The sequence below is a fragment of the Penicillium crustosum genome (assembly GCF_028827405.1).
Source record: "Penicillium crustosum strain IBT 35664 chromosome Unknown utg000005l_segment0_segment0, whole genome shotgun sequence".
Taxonomy (NCBI): domain Eukaryota; kingdom Fungi; phylum Ascomycota; class Eurotiomycetes; order Eurotiales; family Aspergillaceae; genus Penicillium; species Penicillium crustosum.
In genome coordinates this window covers 1,545,878-1,563,108 of record NW_026623126.1, presented here as the reverse complement: position 1 = coordinate 1,563,108, position 17,231 = coordinate 1,545,878, and the positions used below count along the sequence as shown (strand labels likewise).

At 48.9% G+C, this 17,231-nt stretch overlaps 6 protein-coding genes across 6 annotated transcripts; 3 read left to right on the top strand and 3 right to left on the bottom strand.

Moving 5' to 3' along the window:
• Positions 1-179: 179 nt before the first annotated feature.
• Positions 180-847, bottom strand: N7487_011288 (GNAT family N-acetyltransferase; the record flags this gene model as incomplete). The annotated part of the gene is made up of 2 exons (XM_056879018.1): positions 180-636; positions 696-847. The coding sequence occupies 2 exons, from the start codon at positions 845-847 to the stop codon at positions 180-182; spliced, it is 609 nt and encodes a 202-aa protein (XP_056724337.1).
• Positions 848-1,482: 635 nt separating this feature from the next.
• On the bottom strand, positions 1,483-1,734 carry N7487_011287 (uncharacterized protein; the record flags this gene model as incomplete). Its single annotated transcript, XM_056879017.1, has 1 exon — positions 1,483-1,734. One exon carries the CDS (start codon positions 1,732-1,734, stop codon positions 1,483-1,485), a length of 252 nt encoding a protein of 83 aa, XP_056724336.1.
• Positions 1,735-6,025: 4,291 nt separating this feature from the next.
• On the top strand, positions 6,026-7,828 carry N7487_011286 (uncharacterized protein; the record flags this gene model as incomplete). Its single annotated transcript, XM_056879016.1, has 3 exons — positions 6,026-6,261; positions 6,328-6,526; positions 6,581-7,828. 3 exons carry the CDS (start codon positions 6,026-6,028, stop codon positions 7,826-7,828), a joined length of 1,683 nt encoding a protein of 560 aa, XP_056724335.1.
• Positions 7,829-8,749: 921 nt separating this feature from the next.
• Positions 8,750-10,536, top strand: N7487_011285 (MDR family MFS transporter; the record flags this gene model as incomplete). Its single annotated transcript, XM_056879015.1, has 3 exons — positions 8,750-9,396; positions 9,459-9,873; positions 9,937-10,536. The coding sequence occupies 3 exons, from the start codon at positions 8,750-8,752 to the stop codon at positions 10,534-10,536; spliced, it is 1,662 nt and encodes a 553-aa protein (XP_056724334.1).
• A 1,856-nt stretch (positions 10,537-12,392) lies between these two features.
• cpcA (amino acid starvation-responsive transcription factor GCN4) lies at positions 12,393-13,849 on the top strand (the record flags this gene model as incomplete). The annotated part of the gene is made up of 3 exons (XM_056879014.1): positions 12,393-12,396; positions 12,450-13,085; positions 13,143-13,849. 3 exons carry the CDS (start codon positions 12,393-12,395, stop codon positions 13,847-13,849), a joined length of 1,347 nt encoding a protein of 448 aa, XP_056724333.1.
• Positions 13,850-15,112: 1,263 nt separating this feature from the next.
• Positions 15,113-16,929, bottom strand: N7487_011283 (asparagine synthetase domain-containing protein; the record flags this gene model as incomplete). Its single annotated transcript, XM_056879013.1, has 2 exons — positions 15,113-16,189; positions 16,246-16,929. 2 exons carry the CDS (start codon positions 16,927-16,929, stop codon positions 15,113-15,115), a joined length of 1,761 nt encoding a protein of 586 aa, XP_056724332.1.
• Positions 16,930-17,231: the final 302 nt, after the last annotated feature.

Sequence of the window (17,231 nt, the reverse complement as noted above, 5' to 3'; positions counted from 1 at the left end):
ACTTGGTTCCCTGGAGTGTGTTCACATTCTCCACTATAATTTTACTTACAGTGACAGGTCATGATTGGAGGATGTATGTAGGCACAGCAAAGTACATGAGGATTAAGCAGGCAATTTTTACCCCCAGACCCTCGAACGTCAGAATATCACCGGGTGAGTTGAATACTTCATCTGCCATACTATGTTGTGGGTTTCTCCAACTCGAAATGTGCAACCACATCACCCTCGATCAACTGCTCGCGATAGATACTAAACCCATTGTTCTGCAGCACCTTCACACTGCCAATATTCGCTCTATTGCACGCCGCAAACAACTTCTCCTTTTTCAACTCCGATACAGGCCCGTCGAGAACCATTCTATCAAGCCTCCACCATGCATCTATAATACCAGCAACTGCCTCAGTGGCATAGCCCTTGCCCCAGAAGTCAGGGTGTATATTGTACCCCACTGACGGGGCTGGGCTGAGAGCATTGATTCCCATTGCTCCGATAACTCTCTGTGTTGGATCCTCTGAGCGGATAATGGCGAAGAAGAACTTCCGTCCAACAGCGCCTGATGCATCCGGTGTTGTGAATGTCTTTTTAGTAATGACGGCCTCGGACTCCGATATGTCTTTGTGGGGGACTTTGGGCCAGCTACAGATAGTCAGAGATCAGTATCTATCCCCGGATATCGTAGTACTTGATGGTCTTACAGCCAGTCTGCCACGTCTTGTCGTCGTCGGATCTCAAAGATGGCTGCAGCATCAGCAACCGTCAACGGTCGTAGATACAGGCGAGTTGTGTGGATAGGTACCAAGTCAGCCGGAATGATCACGGACGTAACTTGATTGGGGTAGAAGGCCATTTTGGCAGAATATGTGATGTGTTTAGAATCGAATTTCGTGTTGTATCACGGAATGACAATTACATATATCTATGATTCCCTTCGGTCGTGTTATCCTCAAGAAGATCCACGATCAGGTATATTGAAAATTGCTATACGGTCATGTCATATCTCTGGCCATTAGCGTGATTTTATATTCAAGTAAGCCGCGAGTAGAACCTTCGAATATTCTGCGTGAGTCATTGCGGGGTCTAATACACTCCAGCCTAGACCAGGACTATATAATAGGTTGATGCTCTCATACTAGCGATATATGCAATACACGATAAGAAGGGTGCGACGGGAAAGGACAAGGAATATCCGTGGTTTTAACAGAACTCAACAGAAATATATATTAACGTCCGAGTTCGACCACCACGACGACAACGCATCTCTTGGCTCATTCGACCAACATACAGGGTCGCCTCATCAATCCAGAAGCTTGGAATTCAAAATAAAACTTGTTGATAATTTATACTCATAGTAAATAGTTGTGGGAAGGAAAAGGAAAGCGCAACACCATCATCGTTTGTAGACACGAGCTCCTATCGACCGGAGACAAGGAGCACACGGTAAAAGATATGTTCAACGGTACATCAGCTCGAATCAGTTCCGACCTAGGCACCGCCATCTCTCTTCGCGTATTCCTCCTCCATCCGCTCCTCATACAGGCGGTCGGCCTCCTCCTTTGTCAGAGCGCGACCACTATCAGCATTCTGCGACGCACTAGCCGAGCTGCCAGGCGCAGTCCCGAAGTAGCTGTTGTTGTTGATATGGTCAGGGGAAGTGTGTGTAGCAGAGCTGGGAGGTTGTGTGCAGTTGGGATCATTTTGTTGCTTGTCAAAGAGGTCGGCAGTAGGGACAGGCATTTTGGTTGAGATTGAGGGATTGAGGTTCTTAGTCGTGATTGTGGTAGTGGGCTTGAGAGAATTAGGCTCGAGGAAGTAATAGTGGTAAACTAGAATTCAAGCTGCTATGAGTTTGGCTTCAGTAGGATGTCACGACTGGGTTTTATGCCGGCAAGAATTGGCCTGGTGCTTCGTCGCCACATGTGTGGCGAAGCCATCGAGTCAGACGTCATGTCAACAAAACGGGCCGGGAAGTGAGAGTCCAGCAGTTCAGGATTGGGAGCAGGGGGCACTGGACATTAAAGGACCGTAGAATGAAGACGAGGTGATTGAGCTATCTTTACTCATCTCGACGGCCAACAGCCACTGAGGTGCGTTTAACGGGATGTGATAGTGGACTCGGCAAAACAGTGCGTATCTGCGGACGAGACATGTAATATCCGTTCAATGGTTTCTCTGGTACAGCCACGTACAAACAATGCCTGTGTTGCTATTTGAACCTAAAGACTACGACAGTATCTACAGTTGACATCTCATCTCCAACCTCGAGCCACTGGCTCAAAACTTGATGAAAAGAGTTCCACGAATGGAGAGTGCCAAAGAATACGCCTGTCAATGACCACGAAGGCCATTGAACAGACTGTTCCGCCGCGCTGTGCAATGCAGGGACCAATCTGTGGTGAGCTGCCTTATTGATCGCATCCACCCAAACAAGGTAAGTATGAAGAAGAAAAGAAAAAGAGGAGGAAGGGCCGGGCGAGCTGGGGGTATTTATGCAGAATTTACAAGGCGGTGGCAAATTCCAAAAATCGGTGGCAACTTCTGGTTGGCCCAATAAGCGAGATCACATGATTATGCCAAGACCCAACTGCATATGATATGACTCATCCACCGCCCTCTCTTTTTGGATTTTTCTGACCTGTCCAGGCTAAATGGCTAGGAGTATGGACATCGTATGTTGTAGGACATTGTGCAACGTGCAGGACACAGGTACCATGCATGCATTCATCCCCTAGGATCTACGGAGTATGTTTTGTAAGTAGATACTGGCGCCAAAGTAAAAGTGAAATCCCGAACCAGCACACAGACTGCAGACCACAGACATGAATCAATAATTGAAACCTCCTTGTTCGAGACTCGACGCCTCAAAATCAAGCCAGACTCCATACCCGAGCTTGTGTGGACCCTCCCCTATTCCACAACTTTGTATTGTGGCTCTCACCTCTCACCTCCCGTACTACCCAAAATCCCGAAAGACGTTTGAATCACAATTTCATTCGAATACTGTCCGTCGGAAGTATACCTTTGTTTAGCATGTTCTACAATCTACAAGATTAAATCGGGTGAGAAAATCCACAGTTAATACAAGCTAATATGAAGCAAATGCTCATCCTCATCAAAGTGTGCCATGGTTAAGTTGATCTAGTGGACGCTAGAGTCATCGGGGGGGCATCGGAGAGCTTAGATGGACGGGAAATCCGTCCCCTGTGTACACCGCAGGTCAAGTCGGTGCTTGGCGCGAAGTATTAAGATTAATTTACTCCGTAATGTGCTCGGGAGATATGTTCTATCTTTCTCGAAAGTGAAGTACCTATGTGGACCTGGCTGTAGTCCTGCTGTGGCACTATAATTTAGTTTTGGGGGTTTTTTTCTACAAAAAAAATTACGTATACGGAGTAGGTATCTGCATAATGTACGGTACAATGTATGTCACTGGGACAATCACAACTACAACGTAGTCAGATGGAGCAATATGCATCCCGAAAAAGCGGGAAAGAGTCCCTAGGCGCCCGGGCTCCGCTACGCATGGCACTTGCATGGTGTCAAAATTTAGTTCATACGCTGACAAGAGAGGAGGTAAGATCGACAAGCCCGACTGGAACAATGTATGATCGTCCATGACCGGTAAATTCCAACCATTCATAGGACGGAGTAGGAGTAGGGGTAAGACTCGGGACCTGCGACCGCCAAAAAAGGGCAGAAACGGGAGGGTAAATGGGTTTGGAGGCTTTAATGGGTGCAAAAGGGGGCCATGATAGGGTATAATGGGTTATCGAGCAGGGGGTGGATTCTTCCCGTGGGGCTATCATTACTGGAAATGCTTCGATGACCACATTCTGGCACCCAGTGTTGGGACCCTCACTGGTTATTCTGATGGTAGTTGTAGATCAAAACCATACCACGTACCTCCTACGGATATAAAATGGTGCCATAGTATCTACTCCATAGAAATGTATCGTTTAGGTGATAAAAATCACCTTGTACCAAGATACTCTCTGTTCGCATGTTTTAAACTGTCTTGTAGATGAACCGTGGAAACGATGCCAAATAGAGTGCTTTGATTCACCTGGGCAGAGTTTGTAGGGCTGCCCAACCCCCTATTCGCTAAGATTCGAAACTAAAGACATAGTCTAGTGGGACCACGTACTTTCTTGACTGTACGGAGTACATATCGTCACAGATGAATCTAGAAAAAAAGTAGCGTACGGGGTATCTCGTAAAGGGCGAAATAAAAGGGGCTTAATTAGGGGTATTATTTTCCAAACCTGTGGATCTTATTTCTGGTTTCAAATAACTATGTGCTTTCGTGAAGTATACAAAAGTACTCCGTAGTATACTTCGTAATCTGTGAATTGGAATTATGAGACGATTCTCGCATGGAATGATGCGCTTATCACGTAAAGAGGCGACACTCCGTAAATGTGCTGGGATTGGCTAGACAGAAGAATCATGGGATCCTTCCCGCAGCGTGGTAAAGATAGTTGATACGCCGATAGGGATGTACATCAAAGCCAGAGCCAAGAAGGAGGGGTTGTGTCACTGCTGGTTGGTTGTCCACGAGGGTTTCCACGCCACTCCATCATAGAGGTGCTATCAGGTCATGGGGTCTGAAGTAAAGATTGCACCAGGAAGTCGTGATGGCCAACCATTCTGTAGAACCTAAAGATGAGTGCATAGCCCCGGTACCCTATACCCAGTCTAAGCCATGCGAATGAATGCGACAAAGTTCATATGTAGTGGGCTACTGGGCTGATCATCACGAAGGAAGCAAAATGACGGGCTGCCTTGTGGAAGGAGGGGCATGGAGTACAGGGATGCCCCTCCAAAGGGATATTCTAGTACCGATATGGCCCTTCCGAGGGATGGAGAGCCTTGCAAGCTCGGATCGAGTTGTCGACTATGCGGAGTAATACGAAAGAACCATTGAAACGCTCAGTTGATTTGATAATGAATGGACCATTTCGGTAATTCTGACGGCAACGCCCCCCTTGAACTGTGTAACGGGATAGTTCAAAGCGATGATGGAATGAGCGCCAACGGTGTGGCGGCCCACCGAACAATCATAGAACCTCCTTACGGGGCCAGGAAGTATGGAATTGTGCACTTACACTTTTTTTTGGGTAGTCTTATGACCTGATGCCATCCGAGATAACCCCGCCATGACGATATAGTGTTTTTTTGTATAGAATAGAATGCACATGAAACAAAAAGAAGTCTTGCAAGACATATTATCAAATCGGTAAGAGGATCCGAATGCACGGATTAATTAGGAGAGACTAAACGGGACCGTTGACTCAAGCTGCATGGCCGATCATAGCTCGGGTGGTCATGGTGTGATGGTTTCATACAGTTGAAAGCCAAGGTTTGCAGAGTTTTCTTTCTCCTATTTCCTTGATGTTTAGGAACTAAATTGAGTTAGATCAGGTCTAGCGCCATGCTAGACAAAGGAAGTTCGTATCGCACGCGAAGTATCCCGTGGACCTCTGGTATAGATTGGGATATGTGCCACCGGAGCTACAAAGTTGGTAAACCATATTGGAGGTTACATACAAAGAGTATACATCGTAAACTGGAGATATTGCAAAATAGAATGAAGAAGAGTTCAAAAAACATGTAAATGTACAAAGTAACGAAGATATTTAAAAAAACAGTGGAAAAATATGAAAAATATGAAATAAAAAAAAACATGAAATAAAACGAAAAATAAAAAATAGAAAAGAAAAAATAAAAAATAATTAACCCCTGAAGTGCCATTAGCTAATCTTGTTGTGGGTCCACTGAGCTCTGGGCTCCCTGCAGGTCCTTTCCTTTTTTGGGCGGACGCCATCAACAACCCTCTGACTCTTTTTTTTCCCTTTTCCTCTCCTCTCCTCTCTTCTTCCTCCCACAAAGCAAAATAACTTACTTCGTGATACCCCGAGCTCTTGTGCTCTAATTTCTTTTGCTTTTCCTTTGAGATACCCTATACCCAACACGCCTTTTTCCACTTACGAAGCTCTGCTTCTTTAATACCCCGTCTATTATTTTAATCATGTCCGAAGTCCAGAAGACTGTTGAGGAGACCCCCGCGGTCGTCCCTGCCGTTGAGACTGCTGTTGAGACCCCTGCCACCGAGGCTGCGGTCGAAGCTCCCAAGGAGACCACTGAGGCCGCCGAGCCCACCGCCACTCCCGCTGTTGAGAGCACCGAGGCCGCTGAGCCTGTGAAGGAGGAAGTGAAGCCCGCTACTGAGGGTGTTCTGGGATACAAGGCCCCTGGTCTTGTCAAGTAAGTTGCGACTGAGATGACGAATGCGACACGGAGACTAACAGGTGATTTTTTTTTTTGTTTCAGGGGTTTCCGTTTCGCCAAGCGTGTTTTCTACTTCAACGAGGAGGCCATTGAGAGCAAGCAGCTCTCCGTCTTCCACCAGAACGAGAAGGCCGCCGTCGCCAACCCCACCGCCGCTTGGGCCAGCCAGACCGGCAAGGGCCTGCTTTTCTTCACCAAGCGCGCTGAGGACAAGGCCACCCCCGCTGGCATTTTCAACCTCGTAAGTGCTTTGGCGCCTGTGCTACAATGTGACGAACTCTAACATGTTCTATAGGCCGATGTCTCGGATGTGACCAAGGAGGGTACCAGCGAGTTCCTCTTCAAGGTTGCTGGCCAGAAGCACACCTTCCAGGCCTCCAGCGCCGCCGAGCGTGACAGCTGGGTTGTCGCCATCGAGGCTCAGGCCACAGAAGCCAAGGCCGAGAAGGAGACCATCACCTCCAGCGAAGGTTACAAGGCTGAGCTCGAGAAGCTGACCAAGCCTGCCGTTGTCGTTGCTGCCGCCAAGAAGCCCGAGGAGAAGAAGGAAGAGGCCCCCGCTGCCGCTGCCGAGGCCGCGCCGGAGGAGCCCAAGGAGGAGAAGAAGGAAGAGAAGAAGGAGGAGAAGGCCGCCGCCAAGAGCCGTTCCCAGTCTCGCAAGCGCACCAGCATCTTCGGTTCCCTCCTGGGCAAGAAGGACGCCGAGGAGAAGAAGGAGGAGACCCCCGCTGCCGCTGCTGAGGAGACCAAGGCCACCGAGCCTGCTGCCGAGCCCACGGTTGAGGCTCCTGCCCCCGCCGTTGCTGAGACCACCGAGGCTGCTGCTCCTGCCCCCGTTGAGGTTGCCGAGCCCGCTGCTGAGACCCCCGCTGAGACCCCCGCCGAGACTACCGAAGCCGTCAAGGAGGAGGTTAAGGACGAGAAGAAGGCCGAGAAGAAGGCCAAGCGTGCTTCCATCTTTGGTAACTTCTTCCAGAAGGTCGCCAGCCCCTCCCACGAGAAGTCCGAGAAGGAGGCCACCGCCCCCGCTGCCGAGGAGACCCCTGTCGCCAGCACCGCTCCTCAGCTCGAGAACCCCGTCGAGGAGGCTGCTGCCAAGCCCGTCGAAACCGAGGCTGTGGCTGCTCCCGCTGAGGCTGTTGAGACCCCTGCTGCTGAGTCTCCCGTTGCTGAGGCCGTCTCCAGCCCCAAGGAGAAGCGCCGCACTTCCTTCTTCGGCAACCTTGGCATGAAGAAGGAGAAGAAGGCTGACTCCTCTGACAACGAGGTCACCGATGGCGAGGCCAAGGAGACCAAGGCCAAGAAGCTCGGCGGTCTTTTCCGCAAGCCCAGCAAGGCTGTCAAGCTTGACAAGGAGGAGGTTGCTGCCGCTGAGACCGAGGCTAAGGCTGACGCCGCTGAGGAGGCCCCGGCCGTCCCCGCCAAGGAGACTGTCACTGAGGAGGTCCCCGCTGTCGCCGAGGCCCCCAAGGCTGTCGAGACCGTGGAGGAGCCCAAGAATGTCAACGTTGCCGCTGCCACCCCCGTTCAGGCTGCCGCATGAAGTGCGACTCGGAGACCTGTCGTCGAGTTTGAACGGTGGTGGGACATGTCCTATCCATCGCCTGCCCGCGATATTCCTGACGGTCTAATCGCGTCCTGAAGGTGCAAATCTGATACCACATCGCTTTAATTGTTTTGTTTTTCCCTCGCCACTGTCACTGTTCTCAGTACGGCCCCCCTTAATTTTGGGCCCGGATCTGAGATAGCGACAATGAGATACCCGCTGTCGCTTTTTTTTTTTTTCCCTTTGGTCTCTATTTCTCTAAAATAATACCTCGGCGCCAACGACGCCAGCAGTCCTTTAGACTGCGGTTCATTCCTTTACGACCTGCGTCTCGCGACTGTGACTCTATTCGCGATGCGACTATGTGTGACGTGGTGTCTCGTCCGACTAGATTGATACCACTCTGCCTTTTTTTTTTTTTTTTTTTGGTTTCTTGATTTTGTGTTTGATACCCTGTGGGGAGGATGGGTGCTCTTTTTGTTTGTTGCTTGAGCTTTGGATCTGGTCTTTTGACTTGTTTCTTCCTGCAACCCAAATTGACCCGTAATGTTGTCTACCGTTATTGTCCCGAACGGCTGGTTTATATTCCGCCCGTGGAGGTGGCACACCTTGCGATAGGTAATACTTAATAGAATCTCTCAGTTTTTGCTTTATATTTCAGTTCTGTGTCTTATACGTAGCCTCAAAGTCGAGAAATAGTCGAGTGTAGGGTGAGCACGTCAGAATCCTTTCGGGGGCGCCGAGGTCCTGGTGGACCTAACCTTGGAATCCCTACCAGCTTACAAAGCTGGTTGTGGAGCACATGCTCGGAGTTGGTCTATGGTATATGGAATATGATAATGGGAACTCCCTCTGTTCCCTTTCTTGCCATATGTCCATTTTCGAGAGTCTCGTATAATGGCGAGTACAACTACAACTATGACAAAGGTCCTTTCGGTCGAGCCCGAAGCGTCCACCGTCTCGCAGCAACAGCAACAGCAACAACCAAACCACCCACTACCTACAGCAGACTCGACACGAACAATTGAGCCCCTCAACATCGAATCTACCACAGACACACAGGCCAACTATCCAACAGGCACCAAATTTTGGTTCACCATCATTGCACTATGCGTTGTCCTCATCCTCGGTGGCCTAGACGCCAACATCGTCGCTACAGCCGTGCCGAGCATCACTAACCACTTCCACACAGTCGCCGACGTGGGATGGTACTCATCCGCATTCCGACTCTGCACCTGTGCGTTCCAATTCGGGTTCGCAAAGCTGTATAAGCTCTTCTCAATCAAGACAATATTCTTGATAAGCATTGTTATATTCCTCGTCGGCTCTTTACTCTGTGCCACGGCTGCTTCGTCGATTATGTTCATTGTAGGGCGAGCAGTGACGGGTCTGGGCTTCTCGGGTGAGCTGGCTGGGTGTTATGCAGTCATTGTGCACATTCTACCACTTAACAAGCGGCCTGTGTTTGCGGGCTTGACGGCGTGTGTGGAATCACTTGCTATCATTGCAGCGCCTATGGTAGGTGGTGCATTGACGCAGTCTTTGGGGTGGAGATGGTGTTTTTGGTATGTTGTTCTAGTCTATAAATACGATCAGGGTTTGTAGCTTGATACTGACCTCTGGGTAGGATTAACCTTCCTATTGGTGGTTTATCGATGTTGGCTATGGTTTTCCTTTTTTCAGACCCGAGAACCCCTCAAGAGGACGACATGACATTGTCTCAGAAAATCAGAGAGCTGGACCTCGTCAGCAATTGCTTGTTCATCCCATCCCTAACAGCGCTCTTTGTCGCGCTGTCTTGGGCAGGAACAAAGTATCCCTGGTCAGATGGGAGAGTAATTGCGTTGTTCGTTGTATTTGGCGTGTTATTCGTAGCTTTTGTCTTCAATCAATACCGACGCGGAGACTCGGCAGCACTTCCTTTCCGCATCATCAAAAACCGGAATGTTATTGCGGGCTTCATCTTCACGACGTGCACTAATTCGATGACAAATGTTTTGGAGTGGTACTTGCCAACATATTATCAAGTTGTTCGATCCAAGGTAAGACTTCGTGGCCAATTAATAACTAAAACAAATAACACTGACAATGCGATATATTACAAGACCCCAAGCGAGAGCGGCTACCTAATGATTCCCATCCTCGTCGGAATGATGCTCGGACTCTTTCTCCAAGGCATCGGTACCACCACATTCGGCTACTACGCCCCCTTTATGATCTTCGCCTCCATGTGCATGCCAATTGCCGCAGGCTTAATGACAACATACGATCTACACACATCCCTAACCGAGATAATCCTTTATTCGGGATTCGTAGGCTTCAGTGGGGGTATCGGCTTCCAAGCGCCCCAAGCAGCTGTTCAGACAACGCTCAGTGTCGCAGATGTCAACCTTGGGATAGGAGTAATCCTATTCGGACAGAGTATGGGCCCGGCGGTATTTATCGCGATTGCGCAAGTTCTATTCACGAATCAGTTGTCGTCGAATTTGGCAGATGTTGTGCCAGGGTTGACTCCTAAGTTTATTGAAGAGCATGGACTGGGCGATATTAAGAATGGGGTTCCTATGCAGCGCTGGGATGAGGTCTTTGGTGGTATCGATCGGAGCTTGACTCGTACTTGGTACGTTTCTGTCGCGTTGGGTTGTATGACGATGGTGGGCAGTCTTTTGATTGAATGGCGCTCAGTTAAGCAGAAGCAGTCGTGAAGTATGGGCTGTTGGCATGGAAGGAGCGGCCAGATAAGGATATCATATTCGTCCGTACTATATAGGCGTTAGATTTTAAAATATCGTACATCAGAGTAGTCGGCCGTGTATACCGCCTCTGTCCTTAACTATGCAAGACTTCAACAATCCGATATTTCTGATACAAGATGATATCAGGGATGTGATATGTAATAATACATAGACGTATTTTTGGATATCCTTTTAGATGTATACAACAGCAATGAAAATCCTAAACCGCAGAGGACTTTTTCTATATATCTGTCACCTTCGATAATCGTAGTGATGTTCATTTCCACACATTCTAGAAAGCCCCACTGAGGGAATATCCGGCACGTATAGTTGCATATGTATATGCAAGCAATACTCGTAGTTGAGGATCCAGCGACTCCATAGCGATGCGCTGGCGGTCCGGGGTGCGTTTTAACAGCCTCATCTAGGAAACCACCATTCAACTAGGCAGAGATGTATGATGTTGCACAATATACACGATGCCCGCGAATATCCGCGATATTGGCCTCTCACATAAGGCTTATATCGCGGTTACCTACATTTAACATTTTTCAATAGGATGTTATATTGATTGTAAGAAGATCGACAAAAGTCTAGATTTAAAGATCAACTGTTATCCTAGGCAATCATGATGACATTTTTTTTTCAAGGTCATCACACATGTAAGGTGTCCTCCAGCGGGCTCCTATTTCGGCGTAGCCTCGGCCCTCGCAAGGTACGTCGGCATTATGAAAATCCACACCCATCAAAGGAAAAAAAAATCAATTAATTGGGTCTGGATTACTCCGTACGGAGTGTTCCGTACAAAGTACTCCGTATACTCCGTATGCTCCGGATAAAGTATACTTGGGAGTTGGTTTAAGAACTTTCCAAGTACCCCGTAGGGAGTAAATCAATGTCCCATTGAGTAAATCTCCCCCCCTGAAACCAAGTAGTATATATCAGAAACACTGGTTTATATCTATAGAATAATATACTCCGTGCATTCAAAATACTTCAGTTTCAGAGATAGGACCAAACGTCCCAAAGTCAATTTCACGCCCTTCGGCAAGACTAATGAAACATGAACATCTCATAGGACATTGGCCCCAGACTCAGCCCACCGCGGGGACACAATTGGGAAAAGATCGGTGGATCCTTTGCATTTTCCTTTATCCTCATGGAGAACGGCTATACCTCCCCGAGGAGATACACGGGTATGATAGCTGAAATTGGTATTTTGGTTCCTGGATGGAATTGATTTCCTTAACCGAGAATATTGGTAACGTTGTACAATAATCATGGATGGGTTGAGAGGATATGATATAAGAGTAAGGGAAAAAAAAGAATAAAGAAAAAGCAAATCAAAGTAAAAAAAAAATCAAAAAATCAAAAATGTAGGATGCCTGGATATTCCGGAGGGATAGGCATCTGATCAATTATTGGTCAATTTGAAGAGAACCGGAGAGGATGGTGGAGACAGGTACTTCAGAGGTACTTGGACTATGTAGGCATATGCAAGCGAATGAGCAGGTATCATCCAATGTACTGTGATGTACTGTGAACTGGATGGATGCCTTGTTCAATGTAACCAATCAGAACCACGGATCACACTGTGACTCACACCCCGTGACTTTCAGAACTAAGCCCCGTGCGGCTCCGGAACGCCGATTGGTCAGCACCAGGGCACACAGCCCTTAAGAAGTGCCTGAGTTCCCCCTCCCCCGTTTGCCTGATTTTTCTTCCTCCTTTATACCACGTCTCTTTTTACACATACACCCATATATACACATAAACCGCCATATTGCTATCAGACGAAAACTATACTCAACTTCACTACCGCCAAAATGGGTGCCCAATAAGCTCCCCGTCTTTCAACACACAGTCTATCTCAACTGAGACAGACATCATTTCTTCAACCGGAACCAACCCTATTATCTCCTCTCTTCCCCCTTCAGAGTCTCCTTTTGGACCTCTGAACTTCAGCATCGCATCGCGTAGCTCGAGTTCTCCCAACAACTTTACCCCGATCGACTTAACGTCGTTCACCACGGATTACCACCAGCAACCATGGCTTCCCTCACCCCCACCATCACAGCCCTTGGCTTCCAATCAGAACAACAACAACAGCAACAACAACAGTGCACTCGAGGACTTCGTGCTCTATCCATCAGCAACACCACACCCGCAGCCCCGATTGCGTGTGCCCGTGAACACAACCCATAGACCTTCTGCACTTCAGCCATTCCTGGCGCAGAATAACCCTCGACGACACTCCTTCAGTCTGCAGTTGCACCGACATCTACAGCAGCAGTTCTCTGGCTCACCTGCCCAAGACCCCAGAGTGACCCAGCTTGCCCGGTCCCCCTCTTATTGGTCCCGTCCCACGTTCACGCACAACCGTCCTAATACGGCTTCTGTGCCTTCCAATTCTCCAAACACCAACCGCCCTCCCATCCCACTTTTCAACGGTCAACAGAACCACACAAACAACACGCAAACATATAGACGTGTCATGTCCACTCCCAACTTCATGGAAGGTAATTTATCACGCATCCCACAGTATCCTAGCGAGCACATCGCTAACCCCACCAAAGCTCACGAGGTCGATCTTTTCGGTCTTCCTTCTGCAGACTTCTCTGCTGGCATGGCTTCGCCTCTCTTCAACGATCTTGGCCTGGCGAACGACTTCTCCTCTGACGGTCCTCCTGGCACTATCTCGCCAAAGGACCTGATGATGGATGCGTCTGTTCCCCCATCCGGCACTTTCACCGACTTAAGCACTCCCTCGTTCGAGTCGCCTGGCAACTTCAGCCAAAACACCTCGCCCATGTTCGCCGACATGGATATTGCCGGCCATGAAGAATGGCCCTCCCTCTTTGATCACTCGTCAGATCACCTAAATGCCTTTGACCTCGCTACCTTGGATGTCGCAGCTGCCTTCCCCACCGAGGAGAAGAAGCCAGCCCTGCCAATTTCCATGACTCCTGTCTCTCCTCGTGCGAAGCGTTCAGTGGCATCATCACCTGTTCCGGCTTCTGGTACAGTCAAGCACTCCAGCGTCGCAGGGGTTAACGCGCGATCGCGCAAGAACCTGAGCCCCATCGAGTTCGATCCCAATGATCCTGTTGCTGCTAAGCGCGCTCGTAACACGGAAGCTGCGCGTAAGTCGCGTGCCAAGAAGATGGAACGCCAGTACACTTCTGAGCGTCGCATCGAGGATCTCCAGAAGATCATCGCTGAGCGCGACGCGGAGATTGCCAAGCTTAAGGCTCAACTCCAGATTCAAAGCACCTACCAGTAATGGTGATGGTTTCATCCCATCCTGGTCATTCCTAATTTTTGAGACATCGGTCTTTGGCTTATGGCCTACCTTGGTGACTCTGACGATTGTAACGATTGGGCATTCTGTCTTGATTTGTGTTTCTGTTAAAAAAAAAACATGTTTGTGTTTCCTGACCCTCTGGGTATTGTGGTAGGCGCGGGTGATGGGTAAAGCCTAGCCCCGACGTCTCACCGAGATCAGATGAACGCGATTCGGTTCGTCTCATCTGATTCTCTTAAAAAAGTTTTGAGACAATTTCCTCAGTCAATGTTTCTTTTTTCCTTCAGATCTGTGATTCTCACTTTGGTTTCTCTACTCTGCTGTTTCAACTACTTGGCATTTTGTTTATTTTTTTGTTGAGCCGGTTCTGATCGTCTCCCTTCATGGGATTGACTCGTGGCTATCTTAATATGGTATTTGTTTCTGTTCGAATCAATTATATTGCTCTATCTCTTCTTTCTACTTGTAAACCTTCTCTAGTAGACTGTATTACCTACATCTACCTCAAAGTTCATGTATAGTCCATATCCTCCCCCCCTGGCCTAAGTTCTGCCCTCACAGATATGATTCTAGTCAAGTGTCCCACAATGGTTTATGTGCATATCCCTCAAAGGTAAAACTAAAAGCGTATAATCTAATCTAACCCAGCTCAGACTTGCCTTTTAAATACCTCATTAACACACCCCGACACCCCCAACCACCCTTCATCCCATACCATCCACACTCATAACCCAACCTCCCAAATTCCCCCCCTGTACCAAAAAGCCAAACAGCATTCCATTCCTCCGCATCTCGCCCGCTTCCTTTCAGCATGAGCTACACGCCGCCCGAGGACTGCGGTTGCTCTATGGATGAATGAACGTGGGTGGGAGACACTAGGAGAGATGGGGCGTTTGGGGTTCTGGTGTGCAGGGGTCGGGTATTTGAGATGGACAGGTGTGTTTGTGGATGCTGTGTGTATTGAAACGAAGGAGGGCTGGGTTGTTGGGTGGGGTGGAGGTTTCGGAAGTATCTGTTTCCATGTTTTGTCATCATAGCTGGTGGTGGAGTAGAGGGGAATCATAGTAGAGGGAAAAAAATGAAAGGATGTGAAAGGATGAAAGGAGGAATCTATAATGGAGAGAAAGAAAAGAGTAGATGGATGGATGTAGGATGTAGGAAGATGTATGGGGATATGCATGCCGCAAGCATCGCGCTTCAAAAGACTCAAAACGTGTAGCGGAAATCCATCTGCCACAAGTCTCAGCTCAAAGCATCCGTACCTCTCGACCTCCCTGTCTCCATCTTAGCTGTCCTCGCGCCAAACTGGATAGCCCTCTTTTTCTCACGAGAAACTTTCACCAACCCCAACCGCAGAGCAACAAGTCGTAGTGCCAATTTCTCTGAATCAATGCCAGCCGTAGCCTCGATCTCCGGAAGTCCGAACCCGCACTTCTCCCACACAGGAGCCCGCAGCACCCAAGCCACGAACTCCTCGTCTAGGAAGGGGAAACGCGTCTCGCGGCCCCAGTGGGAGAGGACGCGGTCGTCGCGGCCGAGGTTGCGCGAGCCGAGTCGACTAACATCGAGATCAATCTCGGCAATCAGATCTTTGAATCCGCCTCGGTTGAAGGCGACGCCGTGTCGGCCGTAGCCAGCGAAGAGCTCGTCGGCGCCCAGACCCGAGAGAAGGACGCGGGAGGTGGTTGTGTAAAGGGGAGATGGAGGAGTGTCTGGGGTTGGGAGTTGGGCTGAGGGGTTTGTTTGGGCTGTTCCTTGGCCGCGGGATGCGAAGTACAAGGCGCATGCGATGGATATATCCATTTCAGTATTGTGGGGTCTCATCAGGCGCTTGACTTGCTCCCTGTGTGCGAGGGTTTCTGTGTAGGGGATGTCAATGGCGATGAAGCGCCATGTGCGGCCTGGACAGGTTGCTTGGAGCTCGATGTGTGCGGACCGGCCGGTTATCCGGTCTGGGCAGTTTTCGTAGATGGAGAGGGGTGGTAGTGAGGAGGGGGATTTTTGTTGGTTGGCTTTTGCGGCTGCTGCCACGCGGGGATTTTCGAATGCTACATTGAGGAGATCGATTGGTTCGTCGAGAGGGAGAATATCATGAGAGAGTCTTGCGAGAAGTGTGCAATCTAAACCGCCGGAGAAGAGAACGGCTGTTTTGGCGGTCTCGCCTGCAATGTATCCTGGAGGCTTGGGCACGTTCTGAATTCTCAATTCAAGTGATTGACGCAGTTTTGACTCGAGCTCCTGGACGAATACCGAGTCTGTTGTCAATGCAGGAGGCTGCTCTGTTGGTAGTGTTGTATTCATCGGTGGAATTGATTTTCTCTTTGGTCTTTTGTCAGTTGCTGCTCTTGGTAGAATATATGAACCGTAGAACATACAATGTGATCAGCTGGCGGTGAAGCAGCAGAGCTCCATGGCAAGATCTTGATTTGGCACAACTCCCTGGGAAATAACGAAGGATCTTGATAGCGAGCTAGGTCAATCGTACAAACGCCCTCGGTGCCCACTTCTTTAAAGCAATCCACCGACGCGCTGTCACAAATACTGCAAATTTTCAAATTGCCATTTTCATCGAATCCCTCGAGGAGAGATCGCCTCCCCAGGCAATCCCTGCTGTAGAAGAGTCTTGAGTTGACCGCATCATAGAAGACAAAGGCAAATGGTCCAGAGAGACTTGCAATAGCTTCAGTCATTCTTTTAACGGAATCCTTCTGATCACCGCCCACTGCCTGTAGAAATAATTTGAAAACGTGTTCAGTATCATTGCCTTGAACGCGCTCCCCAGCGATCTTCCAGGCTTCTCCGTTCCAGCAGAGCACAGACTGGGTACTGGGGTCTACGAGTGGCTGTGTGTACACATGGTCACCTCTCAATGATAGCACCGTGGATGTGAAGGTGAGATAATAGGAAAGGGGTGGAGACACTCCATCCTGTGCGTGAATATCTTTTTGCGTCGTATGAGTTTTATAGCTGTCTGGTCCTCGCTTCTGGAGCAGATTGCATGTTTCCTGTGTTGATGGTGTGGGCGTTGATGAGCTCAACGAAAAGAAAATCCCACACATGGCGGAGGAACAGGGTGGGAGTGTTGTTTATTCTGAGATGGTTAGCTTGGTAGCTTTTTTGGATATATTGGTGCCTGAGGCACATATACATTAGTCATGTCTATAGATCCGTGACTTGCCCAGGTGGGCATCCATGAGGTCGCTTTCTCCAGCAAATGCATTCACAATGGATTGTAAGATATTGAAATTTTGATGGTTTCTTGATAGGTGGCGTGTATCACTTCATACTGAGTTTGACTTTGAAATCAGTGAAAGGTGAAGGGCATCATGTAAGTACCTATGAAGGTACACAGGTTGAGCAC